We start from the raw sequence: 25,356 nt of genomic DNA, 5'->3' as shown, positions 1-25,356 counted from the left end.
GGGCTGCCTGTGTTTGGTCTGCAGACTAATCATTCTTTCAAGGCTCTCACAGTGCGTTCTATCAATGCTGGCTGTAGCATTTCCTGGCAGCTTTCTCCACAATGTGAGGAAGATGATTAGCAGGGAAAGAAACAGACCCTTCAACGTCGCTATACTTAGTGTGACTCCAATCGCTGTTGAACTACACACAACACTCTGTCAAGGTCATGTTTCTATTAAACCATCCTTCAAGACGGGTGTTGCACTGAAAAACACACTGACCTCGATGATATAGTCGTTGCCGTCTTTTCCGTGCACGGCCTTCACAGCACAGATGTCGAGGCCACCAAACATCTCAGCGCACGAGTCCACCCACATCCGATATCTGGAACAGATTGAAAGCAACACAGTCTCACTCTCTGTGTGTCTTAAAAAAGCACTCAAATAAAGCCCAACAATTCAAGCTCATCTCACCTGTCAGTCATTGCAACCTGTTCCAACATGGCTGAACCTGTATTAGCCTTCCAGTTGCCTGATATGGATGTTCTCCTGTGAACAGAGTGATCAGGAAACTGGTCAAACTGGTCAACTGCCTGTGGTGTACGATAGACAAAGAATGATAATACAAACAGAAAAAAGTCAAAAAAATGGCACTCCAAAATTGAAATTTTTTTTTTTCATTTGGAGTGCTGGGTTCCACCATTTATTAACACCAAAACTGCTAAACTTTAAACACTTTGAGGAGCCAGTCATCCACTTGAAAAACATGGACATCCATAGCCCTGCTAAGAATGAGGTGGCTAATAGAGCAGGGCTAACTTATTTCTACTCAGGGGCCAAAAATGGAGCAGTTTGATCTCAAGTGGGCCACAGAAAGAAAAAAAAAAACATCTGTAATATTGTGCAGTAGTTTGCACTTACACGTATAACTGATATAAACAGTAAATACAGCAATATCCAAGGAATAAATGACAGATTTTTTTCCTTGATTTTGTGACAATTTTGGGATTTTAGAAAAATACTGCAGTCATGTGATGTACACAGGGGAAAATAGTGAACTGAAATTCTGTGTTTTTTACATCCTTTTGCATATGTTATTGTTTTTATAGTCATTTTTGTTCGGTTCTGTTTATTTTAACCCTTGGGTCCTCTTTTTGTTCTGTCTTTGTTTATTTGGTTTGTGTTAACTCTTGTCTGTGTTTCAGGGATTCCTGTTTGTGGCTCCTCCCCTCAGTGATGTCTGTGTGCTTGGGTGGTGATTGATTAACTCCCTCGTGTTTTCACCCAGGTGTGGCCCATTCCCAATCAGGCCTCCTCCACTATGTAGCTGAGTGCTTGGACACAGTATGACTGCGGGATCATTGTGTGATGTCAGGTTCGTTGTCTCCTTCCTCGTGTCTGGTCTTGCTCCCTGTTCCTACTCCCCTGTTTTGGATTTAAGTTTTGATTTTGGAATAAAAACATGGAGTGGTTCCAGGAACGATATGCTACGATCCTGCCTCCTTCTTTCCCTGCATTTGGGTCCACACCAACACTGAACCCTAACAATTCTGTGTATTTAAGTGGTTGCTTAGTGTGTCATGTTGTGTTTTATGAATATTTTTTATTTTTTTAATCTCTTTGTGTTTCTGTTACTTTTTGTACTTTTCTTGACATTTTGTGTATTTTGCTGTCGTTTCCTGTGTTCCTGGAGTTTTGTGTATGATGATGTTCTTCATTTAACTTCCAACTTCATAAATTACAATTTTGTTCAGGGGCCACACAAAATTAGACCGGGGGCAACTGGTGGCCACCAGCGGCCTATGTCTGGACTAGAGGATGGATGCATGGATGGGATAGTTATCATTGTACCTGCTCAGGAATGTACAGGTTGTTTCAGAAAATAGTATTTTTTTGTGCTTTCCTATTTGAATTAAAGGAGTTCAAATACTGTTGTCTGACGTTTATTTATTCTTTTGACAAAAATAATGTTCCTTATGTGAAATAGGTCCAACTCTAACCCAGAACACTAACATATTCAGTTTTTAACGTCTTAATTTCTTACATATAAGCCTTGTAGTTGGTGCCGATCTTCTGGATACGGATGTCATACTTAGATTGGACGAAGGGCTCGGTGGTGGCATAAGTCCCAGTGAGAGCCACCACGCTGGTGATGTCCTGGAAGTCCTGCTGGTTTTCAATTTTAATCTGTAAAAAGAGGTGCTACTTGTTAGCAAGCGGCTGATTACAAAGCATAGCGTCAACGCCTGTAGTGACAGCTTAGAATCCCACAGTTATTTCACAGTTGTTGTACACAAGGAGGATAATGAAGGGTACTTGGATGGAAACACTGCCAGAAGCATAACCTCACCCCCATAAAGTTATTAGACTGTAAGGCCCAGACTGAAGGGAAATGATGCAATGGCAACACATAACATGCCACATAAAATCCATTGGTTGTTTTTCACCTTAACGTTCAAATCATTCAGCAACAATGAGGTGTGACATTCAAACTGAGGAGAAAGAAACTATTTGCGAGGAAATAAAGTGACGTTTAGGTACATTTGACTAAAAGAAAGGAACAGGTCCACACGGGCTATTTACTTTTCATTATACCTCACACCAAATATACACCGCTCTTTTGTTGGGTGGTTGTTGATATAGACTACAGCTGGATTCAAATAATATATATATATTTTTTTATATATAGGTGAACCCAAGAATTAAACATCTGTTCTTTTCATTCCTTTGTTGTCATAGCAGCCATCACACTGTGTAATGTATTGAAAATTAAGTCCTGCCTGTCAAATGCACTAAATAAACACATAAAATTAGGGCGGGCCAACGGTTCCAGGTTTGGAAAATTATATTGAGCGTGATACAATAATGTAATTGCATTTCCTCCTCACAATATTGTGCAAACAACAGCTGATTCACCCGCATTGCATATTTATCAGAAGCAAACACACTAAATGGACGGTGCGCGTTATGACACACGCAATTCTGATAAGGTGGGGTTAGAAGATGCCCCTGTAATGTTTATCAGCGTGCACGTAGCGACCTTTAGTAGATCAGCCTCTTAAATATAAATCTCAAATATGGCGTAATTGTAATTGTTATTTAAATAGTTTTACATGATTGACTTTGTAATTGTAATTGCCACGAAAATTCTATAAAAAATACAATATATAGTTAACAAGTATTAAAATTTGTTCCATCTATAGCTTTCCCACATTTTACCATTTTAAAAAATTGAAATTGAGGGCTATACTGACACAAATAAGGCTCAGGTGTCCACACCAAAATATTAAAATCTATATTTTCATTGATTAGGAGGCCTAGCAAGATAGATAGGAAATAAAATACATGATATATAATTGTTTTTAGTGTATTTTACAGCTGATTTAGGACCAGTTATCATAAGAGATGCTAACAGAAAGCTAACACAAAAGGAAGGTTAACTTTTTTTAGGTTATTTATTTCAGGCTCAGTAATTGTGATTAATTGTAACTGAATTTTAGTAATTGAAAACATAATTGTAATTGACATTCTGAGGATAAAAAATAATTGTCATATAATTGTAATAAGCCTTTTCATACTCTGGAACTGCATGCATGATCGCATGCATGATCCGAGCACTTATAGTAAAAACCGACGGGAGCAGCTCAGCAGCAGTATCAAAGCAAGGGCAGTCCTCTCGCTTCCACGCAGGTGACTCCTGGTGGACGAAAACACAGACTACCTGGGTGTCCAGCGGGCGGAATTTGGACTCTACCCAGGAACGACGAACATATTCGGACTCTTTTGGGCCTTGGCTTTCCACTGATCTGAGCACTTTTGAAAACCGATGTGAGAAACAGTATCAAAGCGACAGACCTCCCTTGCTTCCAAACTCCTCCCAACTTTTTTTTTTCTGTATTTACCTTTATTGTTGTTAGTTTCTTTTTTTGACTGTAAAGTGTCTTTGAGTTTTTGAAAAGCGCTTATAAATAAAATGTATTATTATTATTAATGGGACAAGTGAGATTTCCGAGTGTGAAAAGGACAGTATGAGTCCATGATTATTTTTATTAAGCTATTATTTTAATGCCATTTACAAATTTGAAGGAAGTGCACAAGATGGACACTAAACAGGCCGATAAGTGAAACAGTTTGAAAAGTCAGGAAAAACCTGAATTTAGCTCATGTGCAGCATTAGCTTTAGCAGCTAACTCTGCATTTCTGCAATCAACACTCCAACGGGTAAAATAATCTAAATCTCTGTCAGACTCGCCAGTATATCCCTTTTGACCTTTGACCTCATGCACAAAAACTGAACGAGAGCAAGATTTCTGAGAGTGTAAAAGGCTTATTTTTTTAAAAAAAGGTGGAAACTGTAGTCATAATTGCATTGTAATTGAACATGGATAATTGAAAACATAATTGTAACTGAAAATGTCAATAACCTGATTGTTATGGTAACACACCAGCAGGATTTTCTAGATTTTAAATGTTGTTTGGACAATAGACATCTCACTGCATTAGGCCTAACTGTATAATCATTGTATTTGTTACTGAGTAGAATACATATACAAGGGTATAAGAACTTGTTTGATGTTAATTGTACTTGGAACCAGTTTGATAAATTGCTTAGATAAAATTAAAAAAAATATTTGAAAATTACCTTGTCCTAAATGATCCTTTATTCCTTTTTTCCATTTCGGGTGATGATTTTAAGTAGATGAATTGGTTTGTTTCATTGGTAAATAACTTTAAAATAGTATAAATGATTTGAATGAAAAAAATCGTATTGTGATCGTTATTTTACACAGAAAAAATCGTGATGTGATTTTTTTTATTCCCTATATCGCCCACTCCTACGTGTGTGTCTGTGCTAGACATCAACTTAAATTAATTAAAACTCTCATTCAGCTACTAGCAGTGTTATGAACACTGCTAGTAGCTGAATTGCACTTGTTGGTTATATCAGCATAAATACATAGTAAATGAAACAAATGCCTTGTCTAATCAAATGTTCATTTGAACTGTTCTATGATTATTTTTGTGTGTAATAGTGTATTTCTATGGACGTTGAGTCCGCTGCTAAGACATTCATTCAATCAAAAGTCACTTGATGTTTTAATGTTTTTTACATGATTTGCTTTTTAATGACCTCATTGCTGTTGCAGACATGGAGAGCTGAGGTAAAGGTAGCACTGCCTTGGGCCACAGTGTTTTAAGTGGGAGCCCCCTGCCTCTGTCATCATGGCCTCAAAATCTGTGCCAAACATCTACAACATCATACATGTCCCCAGCAAAATGATGAAGAGTTGGTTGAAATGAAATATTGACAAATAAATGTATTTTGTCAAAATTCTTGTTAGTTTTCATTTCTAATTTCTGGTTGATTAAAACTAGCATTAGGAGGCCATGGAGGTGATGACATCAGTCTTAAGGTAGAAATCGATGTTAAAACAGGCCAAAGCCATGTTAAAAAAGGACACTTTTTTTTTTTTTTTTTTGCCGGAACGCACCATGTCACTAAAGTCTCACTCTTGTCATTTTCTGAAACTTGGCAGCCCTGGCTAGCACCTGAAATCAGATCCAATGTTTGAAGCTTGAAGTATTGACAAACGTAGCTTTCACTGTTAAAACAAAGCGTGAGAGGGATAATAAAGTTTATTGCATATTATTCGGGATTAGTGGTATCAACGCAACATTTGGCTATGGCTAGTTATGAGGCCCAATGTAAGCTACAGACTTGAAAGCTAACTCAGATGCTACGTGCTATAATCTGCTTCTAAGTATTGTTTAATCTGACACCCTGTGGCCCTAAAAATGCAAACAAATCCATTTGACAAACTGAAAGCTCTACCAGATTATATTTAGCAAAGATGTGAACAAGTGTCACATTTAGATCCTCTACTTCTGCAAGTGTGGATGTGATTTTATAGAGATTAAAACCTCAGGCCTTTGTCCGTGTGCATTGGTCATCATATAGTCACACTGCAGAAGCTGTATTGCTCGGGATATTCTTGGATTGAAAGCAGATCCATCTGCGAAACACGTCTCTACACGTGACAGTTTGTGGGGTCTTGGGAAACAGTTTAACTGAGTGTTTACAAGAGTTTGAATGTAAGTGCACTCTCACACACCAACGCAAAACCACTGAAAAAGAAAGACAAATTGTCTGGGTGGAACAAAGAAATCCCGAAAGGCTTTTAAAAATGATGCAAAGAATTAACAGGCGTACAAATGTGGAGAGTAAAAGGAAAAAAAAAAAATAGACTAACGTTTTTATAAGAAATTTGGGCACCTTTGATGGTTTTTGTGCTCTCGTAAACAGCGATGTCACTTTGAGTGGCTATGACAATGAACGTGCCTCTGAAACCCACATTACTTCATGACTAAATGAAATGAAAATGATCTCAGCAGGCAGACAGTAAATACAGAGTTAACTTGTTTGGCATTTAACATGTGTTGTGCTACAAGATAATTCATATAATTTAAAATAAGCAGACTCAAATTGATATGAGTCACGTTTCACACAGTGGCTTTTTCCACTCTGTGTTCAAGTGAAAACAGTGAAATCAAATGATTCCACTACATTTTCAAAGTGCTAATCCCAAACTGTTACCAGACTGGAGTTTAAACCATTATACAAGATGAATGGGAGATGATCAGAGAGAGACGAGGGCAGCGAAACAGGTCTTGGAATAAGTATGATATTTCATTACAGAGGCTTTTTTTTTATAAAAACTAACAAAATGTGTCCCAAACACAAAATTAGGTGTGCAGGGTTGGAAAAAGTTATGTCATGGTTTGTATGTGAACAAAGTGTTGTTGCTAAAGTTCACAAAGTTAAATCATTCAAAAAAATTATATAATAAACAAGACAATTATTTCTCTGTGCAATTGTTTTTTACCTGAAATTTATAAAAATCCTTTTGGGAATTACAGTAAACTGGATTATACAGATTTATACCTCCACCAAGGAGGTCATATTTTCACCTGTGTTTATTTATTTGTATGTTTTTTAGTCTGTTCACAGAATAATGTCACACATTTTTACCAATGATAGACCTTACGCCAGGGGTCACCAACACGGTGCCCACTGGCACCAGCTGGCCCGCATTGGACCAAGTGAGGGGCCCTCAGGAGCTCTACCAATGAGTGCCATCTAAAATCTGATTTACAAACTGACAAAGATAAATACAGATGATATATGTAGTACTAATATCAGAGGAACATACTGCTGATAAAGGTTTGGTATTAAATTAACCATCTTTAAATGTTTATTTTCACTGAAACATTGTGACAAATGTTGCAGATCTGGTGTTTGGTCAGTGGTATGTTATATATAATATGATATTTATATAGTTTAAAAAGCAAGGTGGATTTTCTATAAAATTTTATGAAAATTTAACAATTGGAGAAAAAAAGTGCCTCAACATTTCCTACCTCATTAAGTTACTTCTAGTTACTCTTAGTTAGCCAGGCATAAGAGATTGAACATTGAGAGGGGAAGATGATTAAAGCTCTTGACGTTTTCACGGAGTACTGCTGCGCTACACACAAAACGGACAGAGCTTTACAGGCACAGCAAAGTTAAACGGGCACTGGTGTCTCTGTATTAGGAGTCAGTGATAATTTGTGTTGTTTTTAGACGGTGTTTGTGGTGGTTTAAGATGAGTTTAATGGAGCCAGGACAGGAGGAGAGAGGGCGGTGCACCTAATAAGTGGTCCCCGGAAACATTTCCCCATAAAAAACGTCCCTTGCCCCACGGTGATGTCGTTTCATGCCGATTCTGTCCATTTCGGTGTTAAACCGTTCGCCGTGATTCAGTAAGCGATTCCGTTAACGCAGATTTAATAGGGCCCTATTTATAGGTTGACAATTTGTTATATCATGATTTTATTTGGTGTCAATGCCATTAATCATTAATACCCTCTGTAAGAAAATAACAATTCTTTCCTTCAATATTTATTTTAAAGTTATGGAAAGCCATTGCAAAAGAGTCAAAGAGCCACATAAGGATCCAGAGCCACAGGTTGCAGATTCCTGGTCTATGTATTGGTAACATGAACATCTTTTGATGAAGAATGATAGGCTTACATCTTTATAATCTTTACAATTAGCCTGTATTTAAATATTATATCAGGATTTTAATGTAAACAACTCTTTGTAGTCCATTGACATAATCCCGTGAACTCAGAGGGGTTAAACAAGGTCCGGCCTTACACGACCCTTCCAAACTTTCCTTAAGCCTTACGGGAATCTCTATAGAATGAATAACTCATGGAGAGGAAACGAAACCCTTTCAGACAGATGTGGTGAAGGAACATAAGCAGGATTGAAAAACCACTATGAAAAACATCATTCTAAGAACAGATAATATGAGAAGACAAAATAAGGACAGGGTTTCCAGACTACTGTAAACCAAATACCCAAAGTAAACCTACTGGCAGATGGAGTTTAACACATATCTTTGCTTCAGTCAAAATGTTTGTGATAACATCATGTTTATTCTGCAGCTGAGGTAGACAAAACTTTGTGAGTCTGTGAGTTTCACATGCTATAGGGGAGAGGTTAAGGCAAAGAAGGAATAAAAAAACAATATTTTTGCTGAACAATCAAGTAAGAAGTTGTGTTTTCTTATGAATAAGCATTCTTGTGCAGTGCTGTTTACAATTTTTAAAGATAGAATAAAATAAAAATGCATTTTTACGTCAGTGTGACTTTAGGACTCACCTTTCCCATGCCAGCGTAGGCGTGTCCCATCTTCACCACCACAGGGTAGGAGGGCGTGGCAACCTACACAAATGGACAGAAGAGCAATATTAATTGTGTTGCACTAAATGTTACAGTTTAAAACACAACAGCAGAGAAAGGCCATAAACGTAACAAAAACGTAAAATCAAACAGTCTATGTCACAGCTTTTACTATCAGAGGCTTAATAAGAACAAGAAGACAGTCATCAACATCCCCCGCCAGAATGGTTCTTAAATGTCCTAAATCGAACTTAGATGTATACATAACAAAATATTATCACATCAAAATATAAAAATACTTACTATCTTAAAAGTTTTCTAAGAAAAGATGTCCCCTTTGAAGATACCTCGAACACAGTAAAAAAAAAAACGGCCCAAGGGCAATAACTCCAGAAAAAAATAATTGCACGCTTCTCATTTTCGAATTCCATCAAGGTATTGATACCCTTAAGCCACACACCAAATTTGGTTATTCTATCTTAAACAGTTTCTGAGAAAAGCTATGCCCTCTGAAGATACCTCGAACAGAGTAAAAAAAATGGAACAAGGGCAATAACTCCGGAAAAAATAATTGTGCGCTTCTCATTTTCGAACTCCATCAATGTAGTGATACCCTGAAGCCACACACCGAATTAGGTTATTCTATCTTAAACAGTTTCTGAGAAAAGCTGTCCCCTTTATTTCGGATGGACAGACAGACGGACGGACGGACGGATGAAGCTCAAACCTATATCCCCCTTCCACATTTTGTGGCGGAGGATAACAATTTGACTTGGTGACATCCCAGAACAGTGTTTGCTAAACTTTTAATAGGCTTATGCTAAATGGTATAAGCTAAAAGGCTAATATGCTAATGCTAGGCTACATGATATCAGGAGGGAAACCTGGCTCTCCACCTGTTTATTTATTTATGTATTTATTAATTTTAATTGATGAGGATGATGAACATCTATTTCAACAGAAAATATGAGATGAAAGACGTTAAAAGTCATTGTAACAGTAAAAAAACTCAAAATTCAAACAGTACACAAAGAATGTAAAGGTTGATAGGACAATAACTCACAGTAAAACACATTAATGAATGCAGAGCTTTCTGTAAACCAGTCTCATGTCCATGAGACCACGTTTAACTGAGCCGAAAAGCTGTGTTAATACTGACAGATTAGGTCATCTAAATAATAAGGAAGGTTTGTATTTAATATGCTCATTCTAAAAATTATACACAAATATAATATTGTAGCCCCTATTTTAGTGCACAGTAAGAGCCCCAGCCATGGTCAGCTAATATCAGTTTTAGTTTATATTTGTTTGTTTCAGTGTAACAAAAAAAAAAAAAACATTCAAACATAAATCACAACCAACATAAATGATAACATTCAAGTTACCTTTATCAGATAATAAGCACAAAATGAATGCAAGCATTCAATAAAATACATTTGAGTTGCTTTTGTCAAATAATAACAAAGAACACTGTCTATTTTTATTTATTTTTTTGTTAAGCGCTTTGAGATGACTTTGTTGTAATTAATATAAATAAAGTTGAATTGAATTGACCACTTTGTACTCTTACAAACATATTTCTACTGCTTCACATAACTCTCTAAAATATATTGTGACATTTTCTTTTTGAAAAGGGTTGAAAGGGTGTAAGCGGAGCTCTCTTTATAGGTTAAAACACTATTAAATGATAGCAAAGGCGATGAAACATTCATGCTACTATTTGTGTGTTTGTGTAATAAAGACTCAAGAAATGTTAACATCTTCTCAGTGAGAAAGCATTTGCGTCACCATGACGATTTAAATGGCTTTTAGCACGTATGTGTGACAAACAGTGGAGTCGCACAGTGCGGGAGTGTGCGTGCAGTGTTTAGGGTGGGAAGGGGCTACAGCCACACCCACTCTGTCTGGACATGTTCCTTCCACTCATTCCCATCAGCACGGTAATGACGACAGACTTGTGGAGGGGAGACGACCACATCCTCTACTACCATCATCAAAAGCATGCGCTCACGAGTGCTGTCTAGCTATATTCATGACCAGGAACATTTGATCGTTCCATGTATTACAGAACTAGGTGGTCATTTGTCTCAAAGTACCCCCGCCCTTTCTCTTATTTCTGAATCCAAGTATACCCCCTTTGTCCGACAACCACATTTAGCTTAGAAAACTATTTAAAAACAACTATAGAGCATAATGATGGAGTGATAACACATATTTTAGAGTCTTATTTTGTAAATGAGTGGAAAGAAACAGTATTTAGTGCAGTGGTTCCCAACCTTTTTTGGATCGTGACCCCATTTTGATATCAAGAATTCCTGGTGACCCCAAAGACAATATTTTCTAGATTTTTTTTTTTTTTTTATCATGTGTGAGCTCAGATATTTATCTTTTTTTTAGTGCATTTTAGTTGAACTCGATTCACAAAGTGAAAGTATAGAAATACAGTTATTAAAGATTATGTGTGGTTTTAGTTAAAATGAAAAAAAAAATAGGATAATTTGATAATTTCGAAAATCTATTTAAATTTTTCAGAAATTTCAGACGATCCCATTTAAACGACAGGCGACCACATGGGGTCTCGACTCCAAGGTTGAAAAACACTGATTTAGTGGCTCCTGAATAGGTTCATTTATAGTTTTTATCATTTTCAGTCATATCACACTTGGGGTGGGACCAAGACTGACACTTTATTTGTTAATTTTCCACACTTTTCTCAAGTACCCCCTGTAGTGCCATCGCGTACTCTTAGGGGTACACGTACCCCCATTCAGGAAACACTGGTTTAACTTAAGAAGAAGATTTTTTGGATGTTATAACTTTAACTTTACCTTGAGAGCTGGCTCATACTTTCTGTGTCCGTCGTATGAACTGTGTCTGTTTTTGGATCTAAACCTACTGTATATGATGATGATATGCTTCAATATGTGACTGTAACTGAACTTGTTGCCCCTACAGAAAACCTCAATGACCATGAACGATCATATACTCTCAGATGTGGAAATTCTTTTTTGAAACTTCAGCTTTCTGTTTCCTTTCCATTTCAAGCTCTGTTCTTAACCTTTTGTTCCCAGCAGAGAAATCTGTAAAAAGCATCCAGTGTGGTGAAGATTTGAAGAAGTCAGATGGTAAAAAAGATAATTATATATTGGTGGGTGATTTTACCGGTCTAGGCTTTTCGCGCAAAACTCAATGGCTCCCCACATTTACAGTAACAACTGAGTCCGTCATGAGATCTGGCACGTGGTGGAAATACTTGAGGGAGACCCTTCCATTACCCCTCCCTCTGGCGGCATGCACACAACATACAGTAACTGTCCTGATGTGTTTGACGTGAATCATGCTTTCCCATCTCAGTGTGATATTCCAGTCATGTAAACCCAAGGCCATAACCGAAACAACGCCTTATGAGTGGCCCTCAATAGGAAGTTTATTATTACAGCTTCTCAACTCCCTTTTTCAACTAGAACATGTTCTAGTGTTCTATATTCTAAGCTGTAGAACAGGCTTCCCCTTTTGGAGATAAGACAACCATTTTGGTGCTAGTTTGTTTCATTTTCAGTTTATTTGTTTGTTTCAGTCTAACAAAAAAAAAAAAATTCAAACATAAATCACAATTAAAAAAAAAAAACAAAAAAAAAAAAACAAGACTGAAACAGGCAGAAGTAAAAATGCTTATATGCCCGACATATGACATTTAAGTCAACTTACTCAAATGCAAGCATTCTTTTGTGTTCTCGAAAATATATTGTAACATTTTATTTTTGGAATTAAATAGTGTCTCTAATTACATTATTCCACAAATTTTCCCCTAGAACAGACAGACCTCTTTGCTTTACTTCTAATCTTGCTTTTGGTAAAATAAACATAAATTGATCTCTTAGGCTGTATTTGCTGGTCTGTAGATGGTAGCGTTTTTGAACGAAGAGCATTTATTTTGGCTTTGCACATTATTTAATAAAAAAAAAAAAAATTATATATATTTTAAAATTTCATAAGTTTTGATTTAACAAATGCAATTTGAAAAATGTTGATAAAATTCGGCACTGAAAATTATTAAAATATTGGTGTGGAAAATTTAAATCTTAGATTAAATGTTAGATATGATAAATAACGTGATTAGGCATCCAAGAGACAAACAACGTGCGTTATTTTAGTATGTTATACAACATGATTTGCCATTGTTGAATTGGCAAATATAAAGGAGTATACCACTGAAGCCCATTGAAACACATGGTGCATCCATCCTGCATTTATCCTGCCACCTGCCACATCAAGGAGAAGACACAAGTCATGATGGTTTAGGCAGACGGTGGGAGCAGAGCGACCCTGACCCAGAACCCTTTAAGAGCCCGCCTGCCGCAGGACCAAAGGCAGCGTGCCCACATCAAACCCAGCTGGCAAATTAAGTGAGCCTCAAGAGAGCAGTAATGTTGATCCCATGAGTCCCCGTAAAGTTACTAACTGAATTCATAGACAGTACAACATTTTTTTTTTGTGTCTTGTGAGTTAAGGTAACATCCCAGTTGTCTATCAAATCAATCCAGCCATGATGTGTCTTACTGTATCAGCCTCAGGAGATAATGGATGTATGAAGAACTTCTCAGATTATTATTAATAATAATAACAATAATAATAATGCATCAATTTTATATAGCGCTTTATTATAGACATTCAGAGTCACTTTACATAATTAAAGGATTATTCTTTCACTCCACACTTAGTGGCGGTAAGCTACTACTGTAGCCACAGCTGCCCTGCGGCAGACTGACGGAAGCAAGGCTGCCATAGTGCGCCATCAGCCCCTCCGACCATCACCAACACTCACTCGTGCACTACATTCATACTTGATGATTTAAGAATCTTTCCTGGTCAGTTCTGGTCAAACTGCCCTAAGCAGGCAAGATACTATTGTACTGATAACATTTACCAAGGTCTTTTCTCAGAGACTATGTTATTGTTATGCTTAGTGCTATCAGCAGCATACAAAACCCAGAGAGCACAGAACAGCTACAGATTCATTGGACACACACACTGAAACCTTTGAATGTTAGACCGGTCTGCCCCCAAAACCCTTTGACCAAATAAACCCTGTGTCCACATTTGACCTTTAACCCTTCAACATGACTCCTTCTCATTTCATTCAAAACCGCCACAACACCCTGAAAGCACCACAGCACACAGCCAGGTACACAGGACACACCACAGAGAAGATCCCACCATGATGATGTTGCTGCCCTTGGCATTTCCTGCATTTTATTTTGTTCATTATTCTCAGATTTAGTTGTTGTTGTTGTGTGTGTGTGTGTGTGTGACGTTCTGACACACATGACTTATGCAAATGCGGAACAAATAACCTTCCGTTTTGGCTCAGTACGGGACGCACCATTCAATGGTCAAATATGGAAGGATTCCGTATTTTAAGGGATGGGTGGCAACCCTAACCGGACCTGAAGCATAAGAGAAAAACCACAACAAGCTGCGATGACTGTACACTTTCCAAATAATGTTTACAAATGCCGCAAACCCAACATGACATAATCATGACACATACAGTAGTTCCTGGACACACCATCTTTAAAAGATATTAAAGTGTTGTCAGTAACCCTGTGGGCAAACATGCGCCAAAGCTACAGCAGGTGCTCATTGTGTTCACGTGCACACAGGAAACGCTGTCCAACGTTGCGTGATAACTATTGTGGAATATTGGCTCATCTGGCTTCTATCAAGATCATTTTAGCACATATACATTAGGTAGGCAGATGTCTGGAAAACACTATTTAGTTGCAGGGTAGAAGTTTCCAGAACGGATGCTAACTCACAACCCTTTGGTGCTAATTGAAACATGACAGAGGTGGTTTTGTGCAGTTTTCATGTGGTCAAACCACCTACTTTGTAATCACATCTTCTTTGAGAAAAGGATGTAAGGAAGACTGCCTTTGGGTACCAGGACTGACACATCAACCATGTCACAATCATCGTTGAGAAGTTGTGCCTACTTATACCTCTTACTGCATTACAATTTCTGCCAACATGTAATAGTGTTAATTTGGCTATATCAGGTATTTATGTTAGTATTAATGTAGACCTGCTGTGACACTAATATCAGAACAAGTGCAGCATGTTTGTTGATTTTTACTGATATATGACATTTTCCACAAACTACACACACAGCTTTCATTTTGACTTCAGTGCATACTTGAAAGACCAGGTTTTGTTACAAACTGCTAATTTTGCATCACTCTTCCTTTGTTTATTATGGGCTTACCATTTTCCAGAGGTTAGCTAGGTCAGCTAACAAAAAGGAAACATAATCCCTCACTAAGTGGCATTCTTAAATTAAAATTATTTAAAAAAAAGCATGTTAGTTTCTTATTAGGGGAACTTAATGTTATCCTGCAAGCTTCCAATGTTCATCATACTTCCCGTATGCAAATTATTATGAAATTTTGCACAAAGGTCCAGTCCCACGCCAGAATGCCTCAGCTGCACAAACAGGCCAATCGTCCAAAAGGTGGAGTTACAGCAAACCTCTAAAGTTTAAAATGTTGAAAATTCACATCAACCTTTTATGCTACAGATTTGCATCTTTATCCAACATGTAACACCAATACTCAAGAAACTTTTGCACATTCAAACCTACTGCAAAATATGAAGTCCATCACTCTATTTTTTTTGTAATCAAAAACCGTAAAACTAAACCCACAATTTCTGCTCATCTCCAGACTGTCCTACACAAACAAACCACACAGATTTTTGATTTATCAAAAATTGAGCCTACAGTGCAATGTTTAACTCTAAATGGTGTTGGTAACATAGACTTGTACATTTTTGCTAAATACATTTTCAATGTTCATAATTAAATTGAGAAAATCTGGGACTCATGGTAGATGATGTTTGGAAAATATCACACTTTTATTTGAAAAACTGAATATTTTACAGCATTTTGAATTTCGCTCTCATGTGAATAATTGGAGTCAATGCAAAAATTATATTTTTAAACATCAGTTTTTCACTTATGGACCCAAAAGATCTTTGTTAAAACAAATCACCAACATCTCCATGCTGTAATTTGTGTATTTTTGGATTTCCAATTGACCTCTTCTGGGCTGGTGGCATGGCACGTATACAGTGCACAAATGTTGTAAAGAATAACACCAAGAGAACGCTTCGAAACTAGAACCAAAATCATAAGAATGATGACTGCTCCTTAGAACATAGAGAAATAGACATTTTAAAAAAGAACCCAAAGAAACATCAGTAATATCTCAGTGATCTTCATTGAAGTGGTGGATGATGTTTTAGATTTTTAACCATTCAGTTTTACAAACACAACACAAGTCTGTAATCAGCACAAGTCTATATTGTTCTGAAGTTTAGCCTCTGAAGTCTAGATCGTTAATGGGATCTAGGCAGACAGTATTAACAAAAATGAATTCTCTAACCCACATTCCTGCTTTTTAGATGAAGAAAAACAACAGACAGGCTTCGGCGGGCCAATACTGCAAAAACCATCAAGGCTGTGCCACATTCCTCTCAGTCTAAAGGGGAAAGCCATGTTTCTGTCTCATTTCCAGGCTCTTCTAAGACATTACGTCTCGGAAAAGACTGGGCAGAATAGAGGTGGTTGTACTTTGGTTTTGAAGGCACATTCCCATGATGAAAACAGGAATGGGATCATTTAGACAATCCTTTCAGCTTCCTGAATCTGGTCAAAACAGTCTGACTAAATGCTGCACCAGTAAGTATTGTGACTGACTAGCTTGTATCTGTTATTGCTTTAACACAGAAAGGTCAAAGGTCACCATGGCATGTTGCTGTCAGCGGTTGGTCTTCGTCAAAGCCATTTTCTGCTGCATTTATGTATTTACACTGTTATACCATTTTAATTGGTAATGTGAAGACATAAGACAATAACCTAATCATATAATAACAGAAATTGGACAGTAGGTGTTTTATTTATTTATCTTTCAGGCCATTTTTGCTGCATTTTTCTATTTGTTTTGGTGCTTTTACCTGGCAGATGTGGGAGCAAGACACTTTGCTTGATTGAATTTTGTAAAAAAGAAAAATAAATACTTCAGATTAAAAGACAAACCCTTATTCCATGTGTTGGGAAAGCTCTGTCTTAGATAACAAGTTGTCTATCCAAACATTCTTGTGTTTCCCAACAGCCGTACAGATAAAAGCACAGTGTGATCCCTTAGACAGTATAAATGTTTTTGGTTAGTCTGTGTGTTTAATGGGGGATTCCAGTCATAAAATCCGAAGTGGGACAGCTGATCTCCTGCTGTGGTTTATATTGCAAATCGTGGTAAGGACAGCGGAAAGCGTCACACCCACCAGGACATGGTTTGTCTCTAGTCACAGATAGACTGAGCCTCTGTAAGGCCATGTTTAAAGGAGACATATCATGCTTTTAAATCCTTCCTTTTTACATATAAATCATACAGTTGTGATCTATATAAAGCGGAACTAAAATGCTTGGGTCTGAATTCCTCATTATTATAGCTAAACAGGCCCCTTTTCTGATGTGCTTCTAAGAGCAACTTTGGTGTGGTCTCTTTAAATGCAAATGAGACTCTTCAAACCCCGCCCCCTCTTCAGGTTGCAGAGGTGACACTCGGTTCATCTCAACCCTGTTCGGCCATTTTTGTAGTTTTATTTAGGGTCATAAACTTTTTATTCAGAGGTTATTTACAAAATGTCAACAACAGAAGACTTGTCCATCCAGCCTTACATGTTCAAGCCAGAGTCGGACCCAGCGGAGCGAGATGAAAATGAAGATGATGAACCTGCAGAACCCTAACAAGTGAGCTAACACAAGCACCGAGCTAACGCTAGCGCCAAGCTAACGTCACGAAACACATTTTAATACAGTCTTTTCGGAGACAAAAACGGCAAAATGAAATGACTAACGAAAACTTTAGACTTAAATTAAATCACGTAGGCCATATCATCAAGGATCTAAACGAGTACACAGCGCTAACATATCAAGTCTGAAGACGGTGCAACAGAACAATGACAGGGACGTCTTATCATCACACTTTTTAGCGTTATTTACAGCTTACCGAAGTGCTCTGTTTGTCGTCTCCAAAGATAGAAGGAATTGACCCCTCGATCAGACGAAGTCTTTCTGCAAATCCTTCTTTATACTGGCAGAGGTTGCTGAAGCAGTCATCCTTGAAGTGCTTCGCGCACACAAAAATGACCTTACCCACAGATGTGGGTACATTTCTGTGAAAAATAAAACTCAACCAGGCACTTTGAAAAGGTTCTGATGCTGGGAGACGGTGTAATGAAGCGTGTGGGTTACTACATCCAACAACCAAACATTTTGACTTATCCTCTCGTAACTTCTGCATCCTTGAGCTTGGACTACAAAATAAAAGCGAGAAATAAAAATGGCGGATTGCTCGAAGTGTTGGGCCTGGAGTCGATGTCCTAATTTGGCAGTTCCGCTGCAAATACTGTGACTATTGTTCAAAAAACGGAATAGAGAATCAAAAAATCGAAACAGATTGAAAAATATGACCAAAACAGAATATAAAGATAACAACGGAGCACCTGAAGAGACTAATTTGAACTTTTCTGTACTTCTAAACACTCTAAATATACAACAAAATGCATTTAAGGGCTAAAAAAGTGGATTTAGCATGATATGTCCCCTTTAAAAGTAAAGTCTCCCAACAACTAACAATTGTCAAACTCTCAAGATGCCCTTATAGTCCTTTGTTTTCCACTGGGAAACTTATCCTGATGGTACAGGAGGTCCACGGGCTAAAACACCGGTAACCATTATAGGCATGTGTTTTTTCCAATGAAGGTGTTTTTGGATGCATCACAGATCTACAAAACTTGACCTTGTTATCATGATTTTATGTGTCAATAATCATTAATAGCCTTTGTAAAAATAAAAAAAAAAGTAAAGTAAGTTTATTTTGATTTGTGTATACAATCTACAACACAAATCAGCCCAGAGTGGTCCTACATCACAGGAAACAGGCAGGATCAGTCAGGGGCCATCCAGGATATTATATTTTGATATGGCCATGATCGCCTCAGACTTGATCAGACGGGACCAATAAATCCTATCTGCTGACATCGCACACAGAAGTAAACCAGGTCAGAATTTTTTGTCCCGGAAACAAAATCTGTCGAGGTCTGCTCTGTGTGCTCTGTGCTTTACAGGATGTTGCTGATAAACTGGATAGGGCTTAATGAGAGGCACTGTTCACTAGATTAGTTTGTTTTGATATACACTTCTTCAGTTCTAAAGATACTTTCTTCAAAAGACGTGTCATCATGATTTACCATGTTGACATAGGGTGGGGGGGTTGGGTTGCAGAAAATCAATGAGATGGGTAACTATTTATCTAATTACACCAGGAAAGACAGAGGATTGGCTCTTAAAGCTCCAGACAAGCAGTTTTAACCACATCATTACACAGACCACTGGTGCGGATTCCATTCTACCTGATGCCCACTGTTGAATTAAGTGTTTCACCATTTTCTAGCAAACAAGGACTTAACAAATGAGCATTCACAGACCCTGTAATGCTAACATTGTTTGCTTGAGACTTTCCTGGTAATTTCCATTATTATGTTGAACTCATTTGGTTTTATGTGCAATCTCTATTAGACTCCAAGTTAGAAAGAGAAAACCATAAAGCCTTGAACACGTTTTTGTAATCAGCCTTCTATCCAATGACATACAGTATTTGATATGGTTTAAATGTATTCCTTCATTCATGGAAATAATTTATTTCTATCCAAATGTTAAGTGATACTGTAGCTCATTTAATGTCTCTTCTTCAGGCAAAGGTTCAAAATTTTGTTTCCAAAACACTAACTCATCCACTGTCTCGGTTTCCTGTTAAACACGAGGGCTTGAGTTGGGAGAAAATTAAATAGTTTGGAAATGACACTTTGCACAGTGGAAAAAAACACAAGGTTACAAGGATACCAGGGGCATTCTAATATTGTTGTGTCATTTCTATATTTAACCAGGCCGAAGTCTCCCCACCCTCTGTGGGTATAACGTCAGCTTCCTGTGAGCCTCCATGACACTCCTGACCTCTGACCTGCTGATGACTCACTGAACCATCCTCTCTGAATGAGTTTTAACTCCATCTCATTCTCACACACATGCACACACACAGGGAAACATTATTCTGTTACTATTTTGGTATTGACTTCAAAAGGGACATATTATGAAAATGAGGTACTGTAACTTGAGTGTCCACACGGCACACAAAATGTGAAATAAATCCATGACATCCTTTGTTTGTGGTCTGTGTAAGTCTAACAACACAGAGAAAACTGCTATGTTTCAAATGCTCTACATTTGTGACATCACAAGTGAAATCGAGATAGAAATTACCCTCCCCTCCTCTGGTATCTCCACCCATGGACTCCACCCCCAACCTGGTGAAAAGTTTTGCGAAAGCCTGCCATTGTTTTTCTCGCTAGCAAAGGAGTGATGGCTATCGGTAAAACTAAATACAGAACTTGCCTGGAGCCGGTGCCGCGCCTCCACAGAGAACATACACTGTAGTATTTGTAGCAGTATTTGTTGATGCGGAGGTGTACTCCAGTCTTGTGGTTGGGCGCAGTGATATGTGTTCAGGCACTTCTGTGTCGTTCTAGTAAAAAGGAATATATATTATACTTTATTGTCATATATGTAAAGCTACATACACAAAATGTGTTCTCTGCATTGAACCTCGCCCTGAAGAGCACTGGGCAGCCACGGTGTAACTGGAACAGACATATTTTTAGTACCTGTTTTATCATCTCGTATTGCTGATCTGACGTGTTTGTCACACAATGCGATGCAGTGGTTGGACAAAACAAATGATTATCACCTTAAATGCATTATGCTGCGTTCACACCAAACGCGTTTCGGGCGTCAAAGTCGTGCCTCATGCACGTAGTTGGACGCTTGTGCTCATTGAATCTGTACACTGTACTACTCATCAGCGTCAAAGATGCTCGGGACGCGCGTCCAAACAAGTTGGGAAGGGAGTGCGTCAAGGGAAGGGGCTTCGTCAAAGTGCGCCTTTGAGCCAAGTCTGGATTCACCAGAGCTGCGCTCGGACGAGAGTCGCTTTCAGCGCTACCTCCGTCTCACCCGTGCCCAGTTTGGTGATCTGCTGACCAGCATCAGCGCTCACATCTCTTACCAGGACACAAATTACAGGCGCTCTATGCCAGCAGAAGAGCGCCTGTCCATCTGTCTCTGCCTCCGGTTAGTGTTTTTTCCTTCTCTCTATTTTGAATACGTCACGGTTGGGGAACACTCCTGATTGGTCGATGCACCGCGATATGCCCCAAAAGTTCAACAATCCCAACTCCAGTGTCGACAACACGTCAAAAGCATCCGCCGCACGAAAAGCTTCACAACGCGCCGTGAATGTGAATGCGCCATTATTCCTATAGTTAAAAGAGCAGAGGAGGAGAAGAAAATGACAGCTTAACAGTCCGGTGAGAGTTTGAATGACTGGTGCTGCTGAAATAAACACGGACCCTGAAGCGCTGAGACGGACTCGTAATCACAATAGCCGCTTAAATAGTCATGTTTTTTACTGTAATGTGCAATATTTTGGCTGAAAACAACAGTTTGTAGATAACACAATAAAATTGCTTTGGTGATTCCTGATCACTGATCCTCCTTGTAAAAGAGCGATGCATAAAGTCAGCATCTATTCTATTCAGCTCTCATGAATATGCATAAGTAGGCCCCGAAACAGCCTGATTTTAGAACTGCTCAGAAAGTCATTTTTCAAAGGGCTAAAACTCTGAAAAACAGGTGAGTTTGGGAAAATAAACCTCAAATACTAGGTTTTTGGGGTTCTTAGAACAAATAGAGATGGGTAAAAAATAGCATAATATGTCCCCTTTAAAAATAATGAAACTTTGCTTCATAAGGAAGCAAAGGCTGAGGTTAAATGAGAAAATAAACAGTTCTGATTTCTATTTTAATGGAAATAAATACATCACAGATTGAGTTAAGCTGCAGTGACCTATTTTTGAAGCATTGTGCCATAAAAATACCACAAAGCTAAAACCAAGAATTTTTTGCTTTGCTCAGCATAAGACCCTCTTCAGGCATTCCCTCAGTTTGAAGGAATTCTTCAAACCTATTTCCATGCTGTCATACTTCATCACTTATGGTCAAGCCTGGTGTCTCATTGTCTCATGCTGTAATCCAACGTAGTCATTTTGTGGGGTTTCCTGACCACGCACACACCAAATATGCTCCGCGTGGTGCAGCCGGGGAACGTGCGGCTCCGCAGGCAGCGCTGTGGTCTCGTTCGGCTCGTCTCAGTCGGAAGTTACCGACTGTTTTTCAGATTCTGTTCCAGAGAGGGAGTCCAATTGTGACTGGGATCATGGGTCAGGGCTGTATTTGTGTTTCCTAAATGTACATGAAAGACAAACGTCCTCGACACTAGTAAGCATCTGGGGGAATGTTTAGTAAACTCAACTCTTGGGACCAGTTTTGGACATTCTGTCCTAATCAGCAAAAACAGGTGAGAATGCAAACAACAGCCAGTGTTGGATAGGACTGTTCTCAGATACCTGGGTCTGATATTCACTTCAAACCAAATAACTGCAACAAAAACAGATGGCTGATGACTTTTAGTGCTGAATTAGTTATAGCAATGACTGATTGGCAAAAACGTCCATCTTCAGAAAATGCTCTAATCATCTAATTTGCACTGATTTTTCGTGACCGCGGAAAATGGACGGAAGAAAAATAAATGAACGTTCTGAAAAGGAAAAGGCACTCTGACATGTTTCTTCTTTCTTTATCCAAAATCGGGCCCTAACAATGACACGGAAAAGCCTCACATGCACGTCTTGGGACAATATCACACATTTACACGCCAATATGGTCAATTCCTCCCCTAAATCCTGCTCAAATCCTTGCACCACATGTTACAGTTCCAGTGATCTTGTTATCCTGTGATTGAAAATGGCCGCACTAGGCAGAGCTTCATCTGAAGGATGTTTTTAATATGTAGTGATGAACAAGCAGTTCAGACCACTATGACTGCATTCAAATCTGAAAAGGTTCTGGTACAAAAACAGGTTCAGCTGTTGGTGTATTAGTTCAACTGGTGATCATTTTACCTGGTGACACGTCACGGCTGAAGCATTTCCAAGCACAAGGCTGTTCGGGTTTTGTTAGGATTATCCACAGGTTGGCAGTGAATAACTGTTTCACAGATAATGTTTAGGGAGCATATCTAGTATTTTCATTATATTTTTCTAGTTAAATGGGTGGCTTAGGGTCTAGCATTGTTGCTAACATCACCCTCGCGGTGTGATCTTGTGTTATTTCAGCATAACCATCCTGTTTACGTAAATTCTCGAAAGCATATAAAATGTAAAATGAATAACAGTAGTTGACTCTATTAACCCTATTTAGTGTAAGTACAGTTTTAGGAAGCATATTAGCCAGTAAAGTCGACTAAATAGAAAAAGATGATGAAAAAGAAACAAAACGAAAAAGCGTAACATGACGTTGAAATGGGTAAACCCTGAAACAGAATTTGGGAAATTTTGAAACAGAGAATCGGAGACCCCTTATATTGGTGCAACAGATACATTTCTGTCAATATTTTCAACCAGTGACCTCCACTGACAGCATATACTGTAGCTGTGCACTGGATCACTCTTCCAGGGGTGAGTGAGTGAGTCAGGGCTGGACACTCTCTCAGCGGCCGTGGCTCCCGGTGGTGCTATCTTTGACATTTGGATTCTTCCTGTTTCTCTTTAAAGTCTTGTCAGTTGGATGAAAGGTATTTCCTCTGAGTCACCGCTCTGTTGTCTTTTGTTAAGCAAAACCACACTGTGCTCTGAGACCCCATGGACCAAACGATTTTATAAATGGACTTCATGTAGAGGAAATACACCATGCCTTATGAGCACACTCTGTTAGCTTACTTTTAGTATAATGTTGTTTTTCAAACTTCAGCTACGAAAACAAACTGTGAGTAAATATAAAACATAAACATAAAGAAACATACTATAGAGTTCAAACAAGGTGAACTCTGTGGACATGGGTCCAGAAACGTGGTTTGGAAAACAAATCCTCTGTCTTATTCTCAGCTGTCTATCATATGATGCCCTTATTAGGCTTGTTCCTACTCATGTCCAGATTAAGGCTGTTATCTTTGGGACACGTGTTTGGAATGCTGGCCAGTTTTACCTCCTGATGTATGAGTGAAGTCATTGGTAAATCCCTCCCTATGCTTTCTTAAAGTCTTCCTGTTTCCATGGCCTCCGCTGGGCGTAGGAAGTGTAAAATCATCAGTGGCACATGCTTAACTAAGGAATGCGGAAGAACATGTGGTTTGGATCCAAAGACTGGCTGCTGGAATAATTCCTAACTGGGTCTTATCATTGGTTAACGACTGACCTGCATGTTATTGTAGCTGTGGTCATCACGCCGAACACTCCGATGATGCTAACAACCGCTATTAGCATCGGATGTTCCCATCAGCTGGTCTGGAACCAGTAACCTGATGACCCATTATAACACAGGCGTGGTTTCTAAGTACTGGGAAAACAACGCATTTTTGAGGAAGGATGAGTTCCTAAAATAACAGTGATTAATGCATAAAAGCTAAAATGGAAAGTTGAGAGAAGATCATTTTTATGATGAACAGTAGTAACAAGTGTATAAATGTGTGTCTACAGTAAAGATGGGCAACATTTATCACAGCGGGGGCCACAAGAATGCTATTTCTTATTCTTTACTTATTTGTGTGTTTTTTTTGAAGACTCTTTGTGTGTTTTTGTTGCTGTTTTGTGTGTTTTTGGGAGTCAGTTTATTACCATAGCAAAGGAGTGATGTTTACTTGTTTGTCTGTTAACAGGATGATGGAATTTTACCCCACTGGTTAATTACCTGGAAAACTGGATATTTGTCACTTACTGGAGGCATGAGCTCCGCGTGCTCTTGTGTATATTTTCCTCTCATTTTGTGGGTGGGTTTTTTGGTTGCCATTTCATATTTTTGGACACATTTTTGAGTATTTTTTTTTTGTCATTTTGTGTATTTATTTTAGGGGCCTCACAAAATAAGACAAAGGACCGCATGTGGCCCCTGGGCCACCAGTTGTCTATATCTGGTCTACAGTGTTTACTTGTATCTATGTTTAATGATCAGTCCCAATATTATAACCACACGCATTTTTATCACAGCAGGAATCCTGACAGGGGAAGGCCTGTGATATTTCTGTGTAAAGTTTGCATGTTCTCTCACCAGTCATGGAACAAATGACCTTCAATTTATTTCAAAATATTTTACACTTAAGAGAAAGATAAGCTTAGATTCATCTTACAATGATCATTTATTGTGTGTGTGTGTTTATATACTGACTCTGTATACCCTGAGTACCTGTGGCTGCTTTTAATTCATTCCAAAGGAGCTTCCCTCGAGCTCCTGGTAAGACACAAACAGTCATATTAACTAATTAAACCCTCTTCTGGCTCCGTCCTGCCAGTGTTCCTGGATCCCAGCACAGCAGTGTTATTGCTGCGCAGGCTTATCTGCTGAGAGACCGAGGGAGCTATGTTAGGAGTCCAGGCTACTCACCGTTACATAAGCAGGTCAGAAATGATCAGGACAGGGA

The 25,356-nt window shown here is 38.5% G+C and overlaps 1 protein-coding gene across 1 annotated transcript in view; it reads right to left on the bottom strand.

The window, feature by feature from the left end:
* syn3 (synapsin III) overlaps nt 1–25,356 on the bottom strand; it is a 136,117-nt gene that overhangs the window by 14,252 nt on the left and 96,509 nt on the right. The window contains exons 7-10 of the mRNA XM_028449245.1: nt 8,690–8,752; nt 2,024–2,166; nt 454–528; nt 262–364 (exon numbers count right to left, since the gene is read on the bottom strand). Coding sequence (XP_028305046.1) covers nt 262–364; nt 454–528; nt 2,024–2,166; nt 8,690–8,752 — 384 coding nt within the window. The remainder of the gene's footprint in view (nt 1–261; nt 365–453; nt 529–2,023; nt 2,167–8,689; nt 8,753–25,356) is intronic.

This window comes from Gouania willdenowi, chromosome 6, assembly GCF_900634775.1.
Source record: "Gouania willdenowi chromosome 6, fGouWil2.1, whole genome shotgun sequence".
NCBI lineage: Eukaryota > Metazoa > Chordata > Actinopteri > Blenniiformes > Gobiesocidae > Gouania > Gouania willdenowi.
The sequence above is the reverse complement of the archived record's forward strand: the minus strand, read 5'-3'. Positions and strand labels throughout refer to the sequence as shown.